This window comes from Salvelinus fontinalis, chromosome 6 (genome assembly GCF_029448725.1).
Source record: "Salvelinus fontinalis isolate EN_2023a chromosome 6, ASM2944872v1, whole genome shotgun sequence".
In the NCBI taxonomy this organism is placed as follows: domain Eukaryota; kingdom Metazoa; phylum Chordata; class Actinopteri; order Salmoniformes; family Salmonidae; genus Salvelinus; species Salvelinus fontinalis.
In genome coordinates, this window is record NC_074670.1 from 50806874 (window position 1) to 50823548 (window position 16675).

At 43.7% G+C, this 16675-nt stretch overlaps 1 protein-coding gene across 1 annotated transcript in view; it reads right to left on the reverse strand.

Annotated features, from left to right (window-relative positions):
• The window catches only part of LOC129858036 (phosphatidylinositol 3,4,5-trisphosphate 5-phosphatase 2B-like), a 31902-nt gene extending 23228 nt beyond the window's left edge, over positions 1 to 8674 (reverse strand). The window contains exons 1-2 of the mRNA XM_055926917.1: positions 6655 to 8674; positions 864 to 927 (exon numbers count right to left, since the gene is read on the reverse strand). Coding sequence (XP_055782892.1) covers positions 864 to 927; positions 6655 to 6791 — 201 coding nt within the window. The 5' untranslated portion in view covers positions 6792 to 8674. The remainder of the gene's footprint in view (positions 1 to 863; positions 928 to 6654) is intronic.
• Between the last annotated feature and the right edge of the window lie 8001 nt (positions 8675 to 16675).

The window sequence follows — 16675 nt, forward strand, 5'->3', positions numbered from 1 at the left end:
TATGTGGTAATGTTTTTTAATAGCAAAGCCAGTGAGACAAACTGCTTATTGGGGACTTTACTGACTTACTGACAAGCGAAGCAGCGATACAGTAGATGGAGCACAGCCCTCATCTGAAAAGAACGTTTACATGGTGTTTTCAAATCAAAGACTAAGTTTAAATGACTGTCTCTATGAGACAATTGTTATTGAGCTGTTGTTTTTGCACCAGATATGGTAAAGGAATGCACAGGCTGGTTTGCGGGCTGCCTCAAATGTTTTTTGTTACTGTGTTTTTTTCCTCATTCCTGATAATTAGGACCAGGAGCTGCGGCTCTTGAAAGGAGTCGTCCCCTATAGTCACTATCTAATACACACCCATACAACCGCCACACACAAACTAATCCGAACCATCCCGATCCCCCACCCAACTAACCCTCAACACACACATCCTTGTCCACGGCACATGCACACACAAAGCATTAACAGACCCATCCTCCTCAGAGCACTGGTCAATGAGTGGGTAGGTCAGGAATCTGTGAGACACACACAATTTCTCCTCTGTGCAGCGGTCATTCTCCAAGCATGCAGCCGCATGGCAGGGATGCCATTCAAACAAAAAGGCCTAAGGCAGAATGAGCCTAGTATATGAACACAAGACACTTCCTGTTTCCCTTACAACAGACAATAACACACCTCTTTTGTAACGATAACAACTACAGTATTGTACTCTCCATTCTTTCTCGAAAGTGGTTGCTACAAGAGGATAATATCATGCTTGCACATGTAGGATATGCTACAGTATTAGCCTAGTTACTGTCAGGATTAGGTCATGTGTGTATGTGAGGGGGGTTTGGAAAGTTAAACTGATGATGATCACTCACCTGTACAGCCAACAGGCCATCTGCATCAGGAAGAATACGATAAGTGTGAACGTGCCGTTGGAACCTGAAAAGGGGAAAATAACATTTACAAATGTATTATATACCCCAAGACAGCACTACACATAACTATACCACTGTCATGGGCCAGGAATAAACATTCAAAGGCAAAACACGCTTTAAAGTGACAATGAAATATGGATGGGCAGATGTGCTGCCCTTGTTAAAGATAAACAAGAAGCTAATTTGTTGATGGTGTGACTCAGTTAGATGGTTATTATAGCAACTTCATGGTCCACTGCACAGCGTGGGACTACATGACTACTACCAGGCAATTCCATGGAAACGGAACTGCGCTGAGACTCAGATTTTTCACTTCAAATGTATGCCAAACAAAAACCTTTGATTTCAAAGTTAAACAAACCATACAACTCTATGCACAATGACTGCTTTTAACAATTTACACAGAACAGTTTGCAGAAACATTTACTGGAAGAACTGTGCATATGCAACGTTTAGTAAAATAATTTTGGTAAAATCTCCCTCCGTTTTTCATGTGACCATGTTTTTCAAAAGATCTGTTAAATATCTCCTCAAGATTAAGATTAAAAGATGTCTACCGAAAGAATGGGAAGGTGACATAACACCTTGACTCTGAAAAAAATCTATTTTGGTTATTGAGCCACAGTAAGTGGATTTACACCCGATAACAGAATTGTGGTAACATAATTTTTTTCATGGGTCCCTGATCTGTACTACACAGAAATGTTTGCCCGCAAGTTCGTCATGACGTCTTCAAGTTTTCTACCTAAGGGATAGATCGAAATTCACTGTATAACAATAATTGTAGCGGCCCTGTGTTTATAAACATGTATATCTACTTGGCTTTTGTGGCACAAAATTAAACTCAGCAAAAAAAGAAATGTCCTCTCACTGTCAATTGCGTTTATTTTCAGCAAACTTAACATGTGCAAATATTTGGATGAACATAACAAGATTCAACAACTGAGACATAAACTGAACAGGTTCCACAGACATGTCACTAACAGAAATGGAATAATGTGTCCGTGAACAAAGAGGGGGTCAAAAAAATAAAAAATACAGTCAATATCTGGGGTGGCCACCAGCTGCATTAAGTATTGCAGTGCATCTCCTCCTCATGGACTGCCCCAGATTTGCCAGTTCTTGTTGTGAGATGTTACCCCACTCATCCACCAAGGCACCTGCAAGTTCCCGGACATTTCTGGGGGGAATGGCCCTAGCCCTCACCCTCCGATCCAACAGGTCCCAGACGTGCTCAATGGGATTGAGATCCGGGCTCTTCGCTGGTCATGGCAGAACACTGACATTCCTGTCTTGCAGGAAATCATGCACAGAACGAGCAGTATGGCTGGTGGCATTGTCATGTCAGGATGAGCCTTCAAGAAGGGTACCACATGAGGGAGGAGGATGTCTTCCCTGTAACGCTCAGCGTTGAGATTGCCTGTAATGACAACAAGCTCAGTCCGATGATGCTGTGACACACCGCCCCAGACCATGATGGACCCTCCACATCGATCCCGCTCCAGAGTACAGGCCTCGGTGTAACGCTCATTCCTTCGACGATAAACGCAAATCCGACCATCACCTTTGGTGAGACAAGACCGCGACTCGTCAGTGAAGAGCACTTTTTGCCAGTTGTGTCTGGTCCAGCGACGGTGGGTTTGTGCCCATAGGCGTATCTGCAGTCCTCATGCCTCTCCATATCTGCAGTCCTCATGCCTCCTTGCAGCATGCCTAAGGCACGTTCACGCAGATGAACAGGGACCGTGAGAATCTTTCTTTTGGTGTTTTTCAGAGTCAGTAGAAAGGCCTCTTTAGTGTCCTAAGTTTTCATAACTGTGACCTTAATTACCTGCCGTCTGCAAGCTGTTAGTGTCTTAACGACCGTTCCACAGGTGCATGTTTATTAATTGTTTATGGTTCATTGAACAAGCATGGGAAACAGTGTTTAAACCCTTTACAATAAAGATCTGTGAAATTATTTGGAATTTTTTACAAATTATCTTTGAAAGACAGGGTCCTGAAAAAGGGACGTTTCTGTTTTTGATTTGTTTACATCGACAAAACTACATATAAACACAATTTATTTTCCTTCATTTTTCTTGAGTGGGCAGCCTGATGAAAGCCAGTCAATATTTAAATCACCCAGAAAATATACCTCTGTTGATATCACATACGTTATCGAGCATTTCACACATGTTAGCCAGATACTGACTGTTAGCACTTGGTGATCCAAATCAGCTTCCCACCAGAATGGGCTTTAGGTGTAACTGATGAACCTGTAGCCATCTTACTTCAACAGTATTTAACATTGTCACACCGGTATAAATGTTCAGGAGACAGGCGCAGGAATGCGTAATAGTTTTGTTTTTTTTCTACCCAAATTACAGCGTGTTAAATACATGTAAAGGCACGGGGACGAAGACCAAACAAAGACATATACAAAACACAGGGTTGAGACCCAAACAAAAGAGCGAGGAGTACCACGAAGAAATACACAAGCGCACAAAGATACCACACCGGACGAGCCCCGTAATCATCTGCACAATACCAGTGGCACGAAAGCCAAAACAACACAGCACAGGTACTCACACGACCAACGGACATTGTAACAATAATCGACCGAATAATGGTGAACAAAGGGCACACTTATACAATTACTAATCAATGGGAATAGTAATGACAGTTACGGAGGGATCCGTGACAAACATGAGATCCTCTCTAAGCCTTACAGAACTGTGTATCTGAATAGAAAACGGCCACCCCTCCACCTTTGGCATTTGGGTCTTTTCTGTAGATCGTATAACCATGTATTGCTACCACTGTATCATCAAATGTATTATTTAAGTGAGTTTCAGAGATTGTCAGAATATGAATGTCATCTGTTACTAGCAAATTATTGATTTATTGAACCTTGTTTCTTAAGCTACATATGTTAACGTGGGCTATTTTTTGCACTTATCTGGGATGCTTGATTGTTTTTATTGCTTTACTGGGAAGTTTGGATTTTGTGTCACTGGACTACACACAATACCCCATAATGTCAAAGTGGAATTATCATTGTCTAAATTTTTACAAATTAATTGTCACGGATCGCTAGGAATGGTAGGTGTGGAGTCAGGCGCAGAGAGCAGCGCTTTCAATGAATAGGTTAATTTCAGCTGCGTCCAGCCAACAAACAGGCAAAATGACCAATAAACCGAATAGTCTCTCAACCATGGAAAATAACGGACAGCCAACACGTAAAAACAATAATACACCACTGACATAAAGGATAAGCCCGCACAACAGCAGGCGGGACGTGGGAGTTTAAATAGCCCCCAATTAACAACAAATAAGATACAGGTAAAAACAATCAAGACCAAACCAACAGAAAAGAAAAAGGAATCGGTGGCAGCTAGTAGACCGATGACGACAACCGCTGAGCGCCGCCCGAACAGGGAGAGGAGCCACCTTCCGTGGAAGTCATGACATTAATAAAAAATGAAAAGGTGAAATGCCTTGAGTAAATACGTAAGTATTCAACCCCTTTGTTATGGCAAGCCTAAATAAATTCTGGAGTAAAAATGTCCTTAACAAGTCACATAATAAGTTGCATGGACTCACTCTGTGTGCAATAATAGTGTTTAAACATTATTTTTTGAATGACTACCTCATCTCTGTACCCCACATATACAATTATCTGTAAGGTCCCTTAGTTGAGCAGTGAATTTCAAACACAGATTCAACAATGAAGACCAGGGAGGTTTTCCAATGCCTCGCAAAGAAAGGCACCTATTGATCAGCAAGCTGACCCTCTTTTCCCGATGTCAATCATGTCTTTAGGAGGCACTGTAACCAGCTTGCTCACAAATTGTGATGAGTTAGTATGTTGTTGCAGAAATAAATAGACCTAGGGGAGGGGTTGTCCAGACACATTAGCTTTGACCATCAGATGACAGAAAGTGAAAGAAAACAGTTATCAACATGACAGTGGAAGGGAGGAAGAAATACTGTTGCAGATTTTTCAGAAATACTGTTGCAGATTTTTCAGAAATACTGTGGCAGATTTTTCAGAAATTCTGTGGCAGATTTTTCAGAAATTCTGTGGCAGATTTTTCAGAAATTCTGTGGCAGATTTTTCAGAAATTCTGTGGCAGATTTTTCAGAAATTCTGTTGCCAATTCATTAACATAATTGATATTGGTAAAAACTCTATAACTAATTGATATGTCTACCTTTACTGGTTACTTCTGTGAACTTTCATTATTCTCCCTCCACATAAAAATATCTTTAAAATATGGGGTTTTTGGTAACAGAATTTCAAGGCACAAGGCAATGTATCTTCAATTTACAGAAAGCAGAAAATGTTTTCCTAACCTAAATATAAGTGTTGATAGTAGTTGTCAGGGTTTTTACTTCAGCATTCTTGTGTTTAGATGTATTTCTAATTCCTTTTAAGACTTATTCTGGTAGATATTTTCTCAGACTCCTTTTCCATCTGTTTGACAAGGAATTAAAGCCTATGCTTATTCCATGGTCTAAGGATGGAAACTCTTGTATAATGTATATATGCCTTAATTAAAAAAAATATAGACTCTTAATTAGTTTTCTTTTGACACCCATTTTGACATGATCCTATTAACGCCACATGTTGGTGCTCATCTTTACACGGAAATAACCTACCCACACATCTCAAGTTTTTACACACCACTATTTACACAACCTACACAATCTAGCCAGAGGAGTGTGACTCATCTGGACCGCATGTGGGCTTCATGTTCAATAATAATCATTTGGTAGCAAAATCACACCACTAGTCTGTGTCAAGTATCCAATAGATGGCTAACTTTTATCTCTACTTTATCTCTAAACACAGTACAGTAAATGCCTATTCCCCCCCCCCCCCCGCCCCTGTTGAAAAGACACCAGTTTAAAGCCCCCTGCTGAAAGCATGGTCTTGTGATGCCTGGTCGAAAATCACAGGGATCATTCATCTAGAATGAATTCATACTTCCCTGTAATGAAGTTAGAGAATAATGTAAAGAAACAGCAGACCTGTATTTATGTGGAGATTAGATTAGTGTACACTAGGCCTACATACAACGTAGAGAGGAGGAAGAGGGACAGAGGGACAGAAAAAACACAGAATAGAAAACAACAGCAAAAGAGAGGGAGAGAGAGAATGAGACAGCTAAGAGGGAGAGAGAGAATGAGACAGCTAAGAGGGAGAGAGAGGGGGGTGGGAGCAACATGAGCAGCAGTGGGGCTCAGCTTTCAGGAATGTGTCTGGCTCGGGCCGCTGTGCACAGAGAGCCGTGTGGTCACTGTAGCTCCCGCCCTCTTCCAGGGGCCCCAGGGAAGACTGAAGGGAGGGGGGAGGAGAGGAGAGGGGGGGACAGGGAGCCCTAAGCCAGGGTTACACGGACACTGGCCAGGCTTGGTTGGGCTGTATCGGGACTGGGCAACCTGAGGGTTCAGGAGCTATAGACTTCCAGCAGCCCTGTGAGCCACAGCCTTCTTCCTGCCCGCTGTCCCAGCTCAGAGTGACAATGATAAAGATGACAGAGAGACAGGCTGCTGAATCCATTTACAATGCCGACATTGAGACACTCTATAGCACATGTGAATGTGAGGTTAGTTCCCTTTCCACTGACTGTGAGCATCACTGAGTTGATATTGACCATACACACTCAGAGATGGAAAGGAATTTTATGTTTGTGTGTGTGCGTGCGTGCGTGTGTGTGTGTGTGTGTGGTGGAAGGCTACTCACAGCAGACAGAGGGCATAGGCTCCAGGCACAGACTCACTGTCCCTGACCAGGAAGCTGCCGTCCCTCCCAGCCCGGGCCAGCAAGTCCTCCGCATGCACGCGGCTGATGTCACGGTGGTACCACGCCGCCATCGCCATGACAACCTTTGCTGTTGTTGTCCACCTGTCAGTCAGTGGAGTGTCTGTCCGTCCAACAGGGTAATCCACAACAAGGTGTACGGTCAGAGATGACACACACACAGTCTGTCCCAGACACCTGTGTCATGGCACCACGAAACCTTCCAGTCAGGAGCTCTTGTTGTTCAGTCCTCTTGAGTGTTCAAAGCTTCTCCAGCATCCTCGTCCTCATTAGTAAGGTCGGCACAGGACAACAACAATAGTCCTCCTCATTTAAGACAGGCACGCCTTCCAGGGTCCTACTGGGTTACACATCCTGTTGCATTTGAGGATTGTTGTCGTTATAGAGTCAGAGTCAATATCCCTCCCACAGATTTCTCTGTGTCCAGATTCCAGAACTACAGTTGCTGAACTCTGGCCCACCTTGTTGTTAGTTCCCCCACAGAGAACAACTGTCTCAGTGTCTGTGTGCAGTTTGCTGCCAGCCGGATGTTCCTCTCAGGTAGACAGACAGCTGGATGTTCCTCTCAGGCAGACAGACAGCTGGATGTTCCTCTCAGGCAGACAGACAGAGATAGAGAGAGAAAGAGAGGGGGGGAGCAATGATGCGTATAGCCAACCACCCCTGGGGGTAGTGCCTGCAGCCTCACCCCAAAGACCGGCAATGCTCCTGCCTGCTGTCCCCTCAATAAAAGCCCTGCATGCAAACAACACAGGAAAGAAGAACCAAGAGAAGTCAGTCAGCCATAAAAACAAACCCTGCTGCACAGCCTGCTGTGGTGGATAGATATCAGACAATTCAAATACGTTTCCAGTTGTTTTGCCATATAAGGGAAAGGGCAAACACCCTACAGAAAGTTCAGTTGATGGTTGCAGTTTTCTCCAGATTCCACAGTCTCTCTCTTCCTCTCTGTTGTCAGACGTAGATTACAGAGGGCAGGTCGGGGGTGTTGGTGGGGGGGTGTAAAGGGTCCCTGGTCGGTCCCGTCCTGAGAGTGTGTTGGGAGTGTCCCGTCCCCCTGGCGTGGTGTGTTCCGTATCTCCCTAGAGTGTCGTCAGAGGTGGAGGTGAAGGGGGGCTAGAGGATGAGAGGACTAGCCCTGTTAAAGCACAAGACAACGCTGGGCAGCACAGACAGAGGAAGTGACTCCCCGCTCCAGATGTGAGTAAGAACGAAAAGCGAGGGCAGAGAAAAAACTGACGCAGCAGCAGAAAGAATTCCTGCGAGGGGCTTCACTTCATCACTGGTGTGTGAAACCAACGCTGCCAGCAGACTCTTCCTTTCTCTGGCCCACCCCACGCTCCATCCTCCTCCCCTCCTTCTCCTCCTCCTTTTCCCTGAAATCCCAAACACAAAACACAGCCGCGCCGTGCACACTCAGGTGGGAGGCTTGGCACAGCCTCTGTCTGTCTCACTCCTGCGTTCTTGTCCTCTTTTCCAGCCTTTTTTCCACTGTGCTGGCTAGCTTATTCCCCTCTCTCTTTCTCCGTTCCCCGCCCTTTTCTTTTGTTACTCTCCCTAACATCCCTTTCTCTCTCTCCTCTCCTCTCCTTGCCATCTCTCCCTCCTTTCCCTCCTTTCTCTCCCTCCTTTTGCTCCCTGCTTACTCTCCCTCTTTTCTCTCTCTCCTTTCTCTCCTTTTTTTCTCCACCTTCCTTTCTCTCGCTCTCCTTTCTCTCCCCCCTTTCTCTCTCTTCTTTCTATCCCTCCTTTCTCTCTCCTTTCTCTCTCTCCTTTCTCCCTCTCCTTTCTCCCTCTCCTTTCTCCCTCTCCTTTCTCCCTCTCCTTTCTCCCTCTCCTTTCTCCCTCTCCTTTCTCCCTCTCCTTTCTCTCTCTCCTTTCTCTCTCTCCTTTCTCTCTCTCCTTTCTCTCTCTCCTTTCTCTCCCTCCTTTCTCTCCCTCCTTTCTCCAAATGGATACCGAGGCTTATTTTTGGCATGCAAACAACGCCCCTCTTCCTCCTCCTCTTCCCCTCCTCTCTTCACCCAGTGGTTGGAACTGTGTTTGTGGGCAGCTGTTTGGCTCCAGCTTTGCTGTGCTGCCTCTTACAACTCAGCAGAAATCCATTGCCCACCACCCCACCACACAAACCCATAACATACACAAACAAGCTGACGTCAGTACAAACCCATTCCATTACCCGCCCTCTCAACTCTTCTGTTTATTACAGGCCCAATCCCATCTCACGACTTTCCAACGGCCACAAACCAGTCATTGTTGTTGCTCCCTGTAGCTTTTTCTTATAGGAGGTCAGTGACTGCTGACTCACCCATCCTAACCCCTCACCCACCCCCAAATCTAAAACCTTACTGCTGTACCTGAGGTGGTCTGTTCTTCCAGCTCTGTTGTGTTTCTCAACAGATGGAGGTGGGTCAGAAGAGGGTACACAGCAAACATGGCCCCATTTGGGTATTTGGTGGGCAAGGTAGATAGGGGCTAGCCCACAGCAATCCCACACCAGCCCAGTGTCGTTCCAGTTTAAGTGTTCTGTTATGTGATGTCAACATAAAAGTTTACCTTGTACACAGTCTGTAAAAAGGCTTAGATAAGTGCATGTGACATATGAGAAGGTTTTAAGTTAAGGGCAGCCTACGTGGTCCAGTGTTTTAACCCGCATTGGGTCAACATCGTACCAATGTGGGTAGACTACATGGGTCCAGGTTTTTAACCCGCATTAGGCCCACCTCGTGCCAATGTGGACATGTTTGCTGGTGTCACGGCCGTCAAAGAGAGGAGACGCAGCGTGGGATGCGTACATACTAATTTATTTAAAGAACGAACACTAAACAAACTAACAAATGAACCGTGAAGCTATACAAAAATGAGTGCTGACAGGCAACAACACATAGACAACTACCCACACAGACAGGTGGGAAAAGGCAACCTACATTTACATTTACATTTAAGTCATTTAGCAGACGCTCTTATCCAGAGCGACTTACAAATTGGTGCATTCACCTTATGACATCCAGTGGAACAGCCACTTTACAATAGTGCATCAGATCTTTTAAGGGAGGGGGGGGGGGGGGGGGCAGAAGGATTGCTTTAACCTAAGTATAATTCTCAATCAGAGACAACGATAGACAGCTGCCTCTGATTGAGAACCACACCCGGCCAAACACACAGAAATACAAATCATAGTAAAAAGAACATAGAATGCCCACCCAAATCACACCCTGACCAAACCAAAATAGAGACATTAAAAGCTCTCTACGGTCAGGGCGTGACAGCTGGGTAGTGATTTAGCACACAGACTCCTATCATCTCCATGGCCCTTGCAGACTCTGTACTGCCTCCTTCTATACTGCAGGTATAGTAAGGAGATATTTCCTTAGAATCATATGGATACTGTATAATATTGTTTAATACTGATTGATAATACAGTTTAAATTGAGGACAAGCCAGGTTTTGTTTTGTGCTCATTTTTGCTAACAATTTCACTGACATTTGGAGTTGGGTTCAGCACATCATTAGCATTTTGTATGTGGTCATTTCAATTGGTGTAAAAAAAGGTTCATTCCCGAACACACAGACAGCATGCTCTGCTCCTGTCTGACCCTGTCTTATTATAACCCTGGGCTCATCCCATTACTGTTGCTGTCCATTCAATTACCAGGGCTGCTATGTTGATGCAAGCTCTGAATTACACAGAAATATCTGACAGAAAACCTGCCCTTTCTGGTAACTTAGTTATCTGCTTTCACTTTCTCTGCTGTCTCTCAGTTCTACACTGATGGAGGGAGCCTAGCTATCTCAAGGCAGCTGTCTACATAATAAAATAGAGGCATGCCCTGTCACTTCCCCAAGCCTGGTATTCTTCATCTTTAATCTGATAATTTTGCGACACCGTATAGCACATAGCTAATACCTGCCTGCCCATAGAAATATGGTCAATGATGGCATAATGGGTGGAATGCCAGCCATTTTGAGTGTACCCATGCCAGGAAGTAAATCATTTCTATGTGCCTGCCCATCACCACTGAGAAACCATGGGAGGACACGAACATATGAACATCATGGCTGATTAAGTTGTTTACTTTAGTTGGGTGACTATACAGTGTATCAATATAGTGTATAGCTCAATATACAGTCACCACAGAGCGCTGCACCACAACTGTTTGAACTGGGCAATTTTTTAGATGATAATATTTTCTAAAATCACATATTTTTGCTTCAGCCATACACGTTAGTCTCCTTTCATATCGATGTCCATCTCCCCCTCAGTGTCTCTGACTCTCCATGTCACTTGTTGTGGCTTTTATAACCCTGCATGGTGCAGTACTGGTGTGTTATAACTGGTACCGGTCTCCCCACTGGTCTGGGACAATGATTAAGTTATTTATTGTGTATCTATATATAGTTTCAGCCACATGGGGGCTAAATGGGAGAGAGCTTAGCTGTAAGAGGATTAGATGAAGACATAAGCTATTTTGTGATCTCGTCCTTCAGCTGAAACTGTCAGATGAACACCCAGGAAAGTAATTGAATAACAAAGGAAGAGGCCTGGAAATAGATGGAATGAATGAACCCTGAACAAAGCTTATATTTGTTTTACCGTAATAGGAGATTAATATGAAATAAAATTAGGAGATAAATATGAAATACATATTGATTGAATTGATTGGTGTACTGCATGCTTACCATGCAAAGTATGGACCATACAGTACCAAAAGCACATGGCGATTGCATCCCAGTCCACCCATTGACTGTTCTTCAATTCACAGTGTCTAAAAGCAGGGCTGAGCCCAGTTAAGCCCAGTGTGAAGGTGTGAAGAGAAGTGATTTGCTATACACTTATAGCATCTTAGGCTTTCCTTGAGGAGTGGAGAATTAGGTTGCCAGAAGAGCAAGGCATAAGAGGCTTACTGATAAGACGCATCTAATGATTGCACACAGACACTGCTGTCCTGGCTTCTCATGTGACCTCATGAGTCCAAACAATGTATCTCATCGATAAAGAAGTCACACACTGGAATTGCCTATCTTGCTTTATTGTCATGGGATGCAAGGAACATTTATTTTGACCTTTCGTTCCAGATATCATTTATCTGGGATCTTTAGAACTGACATGAGGGACTGAGTATAATCCAAAAAAACTATTGTAGAATAGCGAGGATTTCACCAACTTCTTTGAATGGACAGAACATGTGATGTGCCCATTTGAAATACATGGATCTGTCACCTGTATAGAGTTCGCCAGCTTGTAGTCCTAAAAAACAGAAATGAGTTACCTCTAGTTCGTTCAGCCATTCCTATGGGGGAAATGAATCGGGAAAGAATAGAGTTTTGGAATAAGAGCCAAAAATAAAGGCTGAGGTTAACACAAGCTTAGGAGATGTATACCTTTTGTTCTATGAGATAATATCAGTTAGCATGAACTTTATGAATTATGAAGCCTTTATGTGCTTTTTCTTATTACATAAATGCTTCAAAATTCATAAAACGTGACATTAACTGATTAAGATTATCTCAGAACAAAACGTATAAGATCTCCTAAGCCTGTGTTTACCACAGACGTTCTTTTCAGAGTTCCTTCAAAACCCCTACAAAAACTCCATTCATTTCGCTATAGGCTTGAATGAACTATAGCGGAGTTAGTGGCTACAGTAATATGCCATTACCATTGCTCTTTATTGGCAATCGATGTGCTGTAGTATGTTTACAATGGCAGCCTCGCTCAGGTCTAGACAGTGCACTCGGACCAGCTCATTTCATGCATATTTTAACATGTTTACATTGCACTATCCAATTTAATTTAGGCAATAGCAAAATCTCCTTCAATAACTTTACTACTTGGCACTTACGGAGTGAACTTCAGAAAAAAACGGGAGGTTTAGCACATATAACAGTGTGTCTATGTACATGAAGTTGTCTTGAATTTGTTAGGACAGCCATTGGATACAGGGGAGAGGATAGAGGCAGAAGTGGCATGTGTTAATCTGACCTCAACTCAGATTAGGGGACCAGTACATCGTTATGTTAATCTCCTCTCCCAGTGATTAGCTACACTGGTTTAGATGTATACACTGCTTTAGATTTATACACTGGTTTAGATGTATACACTGGTTTAAATGTATATATTGGTTTAGATGTATACACTGCTTTAGATTTATACACTGGTTTAAATGTATACACTGGTTTAGATTTATATTATGGTATCAATATTAGTCAAAAAAATATAATTCCTAAAACAGTATTCACTTTACCACAGACCTGACCAATAAACACTGAGATACAGGAATGAGGAAGTGTTGGTTCCTTTTAGGTAGTGTACACAGAGCAGATGTTCATTGTTCCGCCACATTATATTTACAGTTAAAATTTTTGTCATTTTGCATCTTTGATCAGTAGAGCAATACGGTGTACTATCAGAATGACTATAAGGCAGACGTTACAATAAGATAGGATCACCCTTATATGGATGACCGTATAAGCTACACCAGAGTCATACTCAAATCAATGGAGAAAATAACCTAATCATGCTCACTGCAGACCCAGTGGAACCCAAAATGAACTTTTTTAGAGGAATAAGCTTCATTGTTTGTGTTGTGTAAATGGAATACCTGAATGAAACTAAAGATGTGCCTGCTGCTTTCTCTGCTGCAGTGCACATTGCCACATCATCTTTCCTGGAGTACCAGGTGTCTTTCAAGGAAGTGTACAGTACATATAAATAGAATCATTCTATTTCTATGCTACAGTGATATGTGTAGTAGCAGAAGAGGTAGTGAGGCCACTGAGGAGGAGTACAGGAGACAGGTATTAACGTGTTTACAGGTATTCCTAGTTACCCTTGGTTAACCCTCGGCCAGCCTTCTCTTGAACATCTCATGATCTGGTGATGTAATCTGGTCGGCGTCTCTGCATGGGTACGCTTAAGGAGATCCCACTCTTTCTGGCGCATGAATGGCAGCAGGCAGGGCCGTGCCACGGTGCCAGCAGAGGGATCGCTCAAGATCCACTGCGAAATTAGATGTCCCTCCAGGTAAGCAGGACGTCAGGAGATGATGTCAAAATGGCCACTAGGGGCAACGGTGAGCGCTATTAACATTTGTATTTGTATTTATTATGGATCCCCATTAGCTGCTGCCAAAGTAGCAGCTACTCTTCCTGGGGTCCAGCAAAATTAAGGCAGTTTATACAATTTTAAAAACATTACAATACATTCACAGATTTCACAACACACTGTGTGCCCTCAGGCCCCTACTCCACCACTACCACATATCTACAGTACTAAATCCATGTGCATGTATAGTGCGTATGTTATCGTGTGTGTGTGTGTGTGTGTGTGTGTGTGTGTATGCATGTGTCTGTGTATGCATGTGTCTGTGCCAATGTTTGTGTTGCTTCACAGTCCCCGCTGTTCCATAAGGTGTTTTTTTATCTGTTTTTTAAATCTAATTCTACTGCTTGCGTCAGTTACTTGATGTGGAACAGAGTTCAATGTAGTCATGGCTCTATGTAGTACTGTGTGCCTCCCATAGTCTGTTCTGGACTTGGGGACTGTGAAGAGACCTATTGTGGCATGTCTTGTGGGGTATGCATTGGTATCCAAGCTGTGTACCAGTAGTTTAGACAGACAGTTCGGTACATTCGACATGTCATTACCTCTCATAAATAAAAGTAGTGATGAAGTCAATCTCTCCTCCACTTTCAGCCAGGAGAGATTGACATGCATATTATTAATATTAGCTCTCGGTGCCTCCCGGATGGCGCGGTGGTCTAGAGCACTGCATCGCAGTGCTAGCTGCGCCATCAGAGTCTCTGGGTTCGCGCCCAGGCTCTGTCAGAGCCGGCCGTGACCGGGGGGTCCGTGGGGCGACGCACAATTGGCTTAGCGTTGTCCGGGTTAGGGAGGGTTTGGCCAGTAGGGATATCCTTGTCTCATCGCGCTCCAGCGACTCCTGTGGCGGGCCGGGCGCAGTGCGCGCTAACCGAGGGGGGGCGGGTGCACGGTGTTTCCTCCGACACATTGGTGCGGCTGGCTTCCAGGTTGGAGGCGCGCTGTGTTAAGAAGCATTGCGGCTTGGTTGGGTTGTGCTTCGGAGGACGCATGGCTTTCGACCTTCGTCTCTCCCGAGCCCGTACGGGAGTTGTAGCGATGAGACAAGATAGTGATTACTAGCGATTGGATACCACGAACATTTGGGAGAAAAGGGGATACAATTAAAAAAATAAAATAAAATAAAAAAAATATTAGCTCTCTGTGAACATCCAAGGGCTAGCCGGCTTGCCCTGTTCTGAGCCAAATGCAAATTTCAAAGTCCTTTTTTGTGGCACCTGACCACATGACTGAACAGTAGTCAAGGTGCCACAAAACTAGGGCCTGTAGGACCTGCCTTGTTGATAGTGTTGTTAAGAAGGCAGAGCATCGCTTTATTATAGACAGACATCTCCCCATCTTTGCTACTACTGCATCAATATGTTTTGACCATGACAGTTTACAATCTAGGGTTACTCCAAGCAGTTTAGTCATCTCAACTTGCTCAATTTCCACATTGTTTATTACAAGATTTAGTTGAGGTTTAGGGTTTAGTGAGTGTTTTGTTCCAAATAAAATGCTTTTAGTTTTAGAAATATTTAGCTAACGTATTCCTTTCCACCCCCTCTGAAACTAACTGCAGCTCTTTGTTGAGTGTTGCAGTCATTTCAGTCACTGTAGTAGCTCACGTGTATAGTGTTGAGTCATCCGCATACATAGACACTCTGGCTTTACTCAAAGTCAGTGGCATGTCATTAGCAAAAATTGAAAAAAGCAAGGGGCCTAAACAGCTACCTTGTGGAATTCCTGATTCTAACTGGGTTATATTTGAGTTCTGTTAGACAAGTAACTCTTTATCCACATTATAGCAGGGGGTGTGAAGCCATAACACATACGTTTTTCCAACAGCAGACTATGATCTATAATGTCAAAAGCTGCACTGAAGTCTAACAAGACAGTCCCCACAATCATTTTATCATCCATTTCTCTCAGCCAATCGTCAGTCATTTGTGTAAGTGCTTGTTGAGTGTCCTTCCCTATAAGCATGCTGAAATTCTATTGTTAATTTGTTTACTGTAAAATAGCATTATATCTGGTCAAACACAATTTTTTCCAGAAGTTTACTAATGGTTGGTATCATGCTGTTTGGTTGGCTATTTGAGCCAGTAAAGGGGGCTTTACTGTTCTTTAGTAGAGGAATGACTTCAGCTTCCCTCCAGGCCGAAGGGCACACACTCTCTAGTAGGCTTAAATTGAAGCTGTGGCAAATAGGAGTGGCAATATCGTCTGCTATTAACCTCAGTAATTTTCCATCCAGATTGTCAGTCCCCAGTAGCTTGTCATTGTTGCTTGGGTTTTATTAGGGCGTTGTGGTTGTGAATGGTGAATGTGTGTAAGCCACAGGCTCCAGCTCCGAGGGTTGCGTGTTCAATCCCAGTGCAAGGTGCTGGTTTTCTTTGAACCCTATCCCAAACCTGAACCCTTAACCATTCAGTTCGCCATGGAGTTGATTGACGTTTAGGGACAAGGGTTTGGACGTCTGACTCTGCAGAGAGACTGTGAGAGCTTGCTGAGGCCAGACATCATTCAATCTAGCTACCTGAGTGTCACCGTCTGTCTTGTGTGAATTTGGACAGAGATTGCTATTACAGACTGTGCATTTAAGTGGAAATGACAACCAATACAAGGAAAGATCATAAAAGTAGGGGTCTCCACATAATAGTGGAAAGGATATCAGTACTGCTTTAACCCCTATCTGACAACCATTGTATCACTGATGTCAACCATTATATCAATGGTGTCAAACATGTAAGAACACAATAGAGATACCTTTCACTTATTGACCTCATGTTGACCTACCTACACCATCAAGTCAGAGGGATAATTTGGAGAGACCCCATAATCTCCTTAACACGTTGAGTG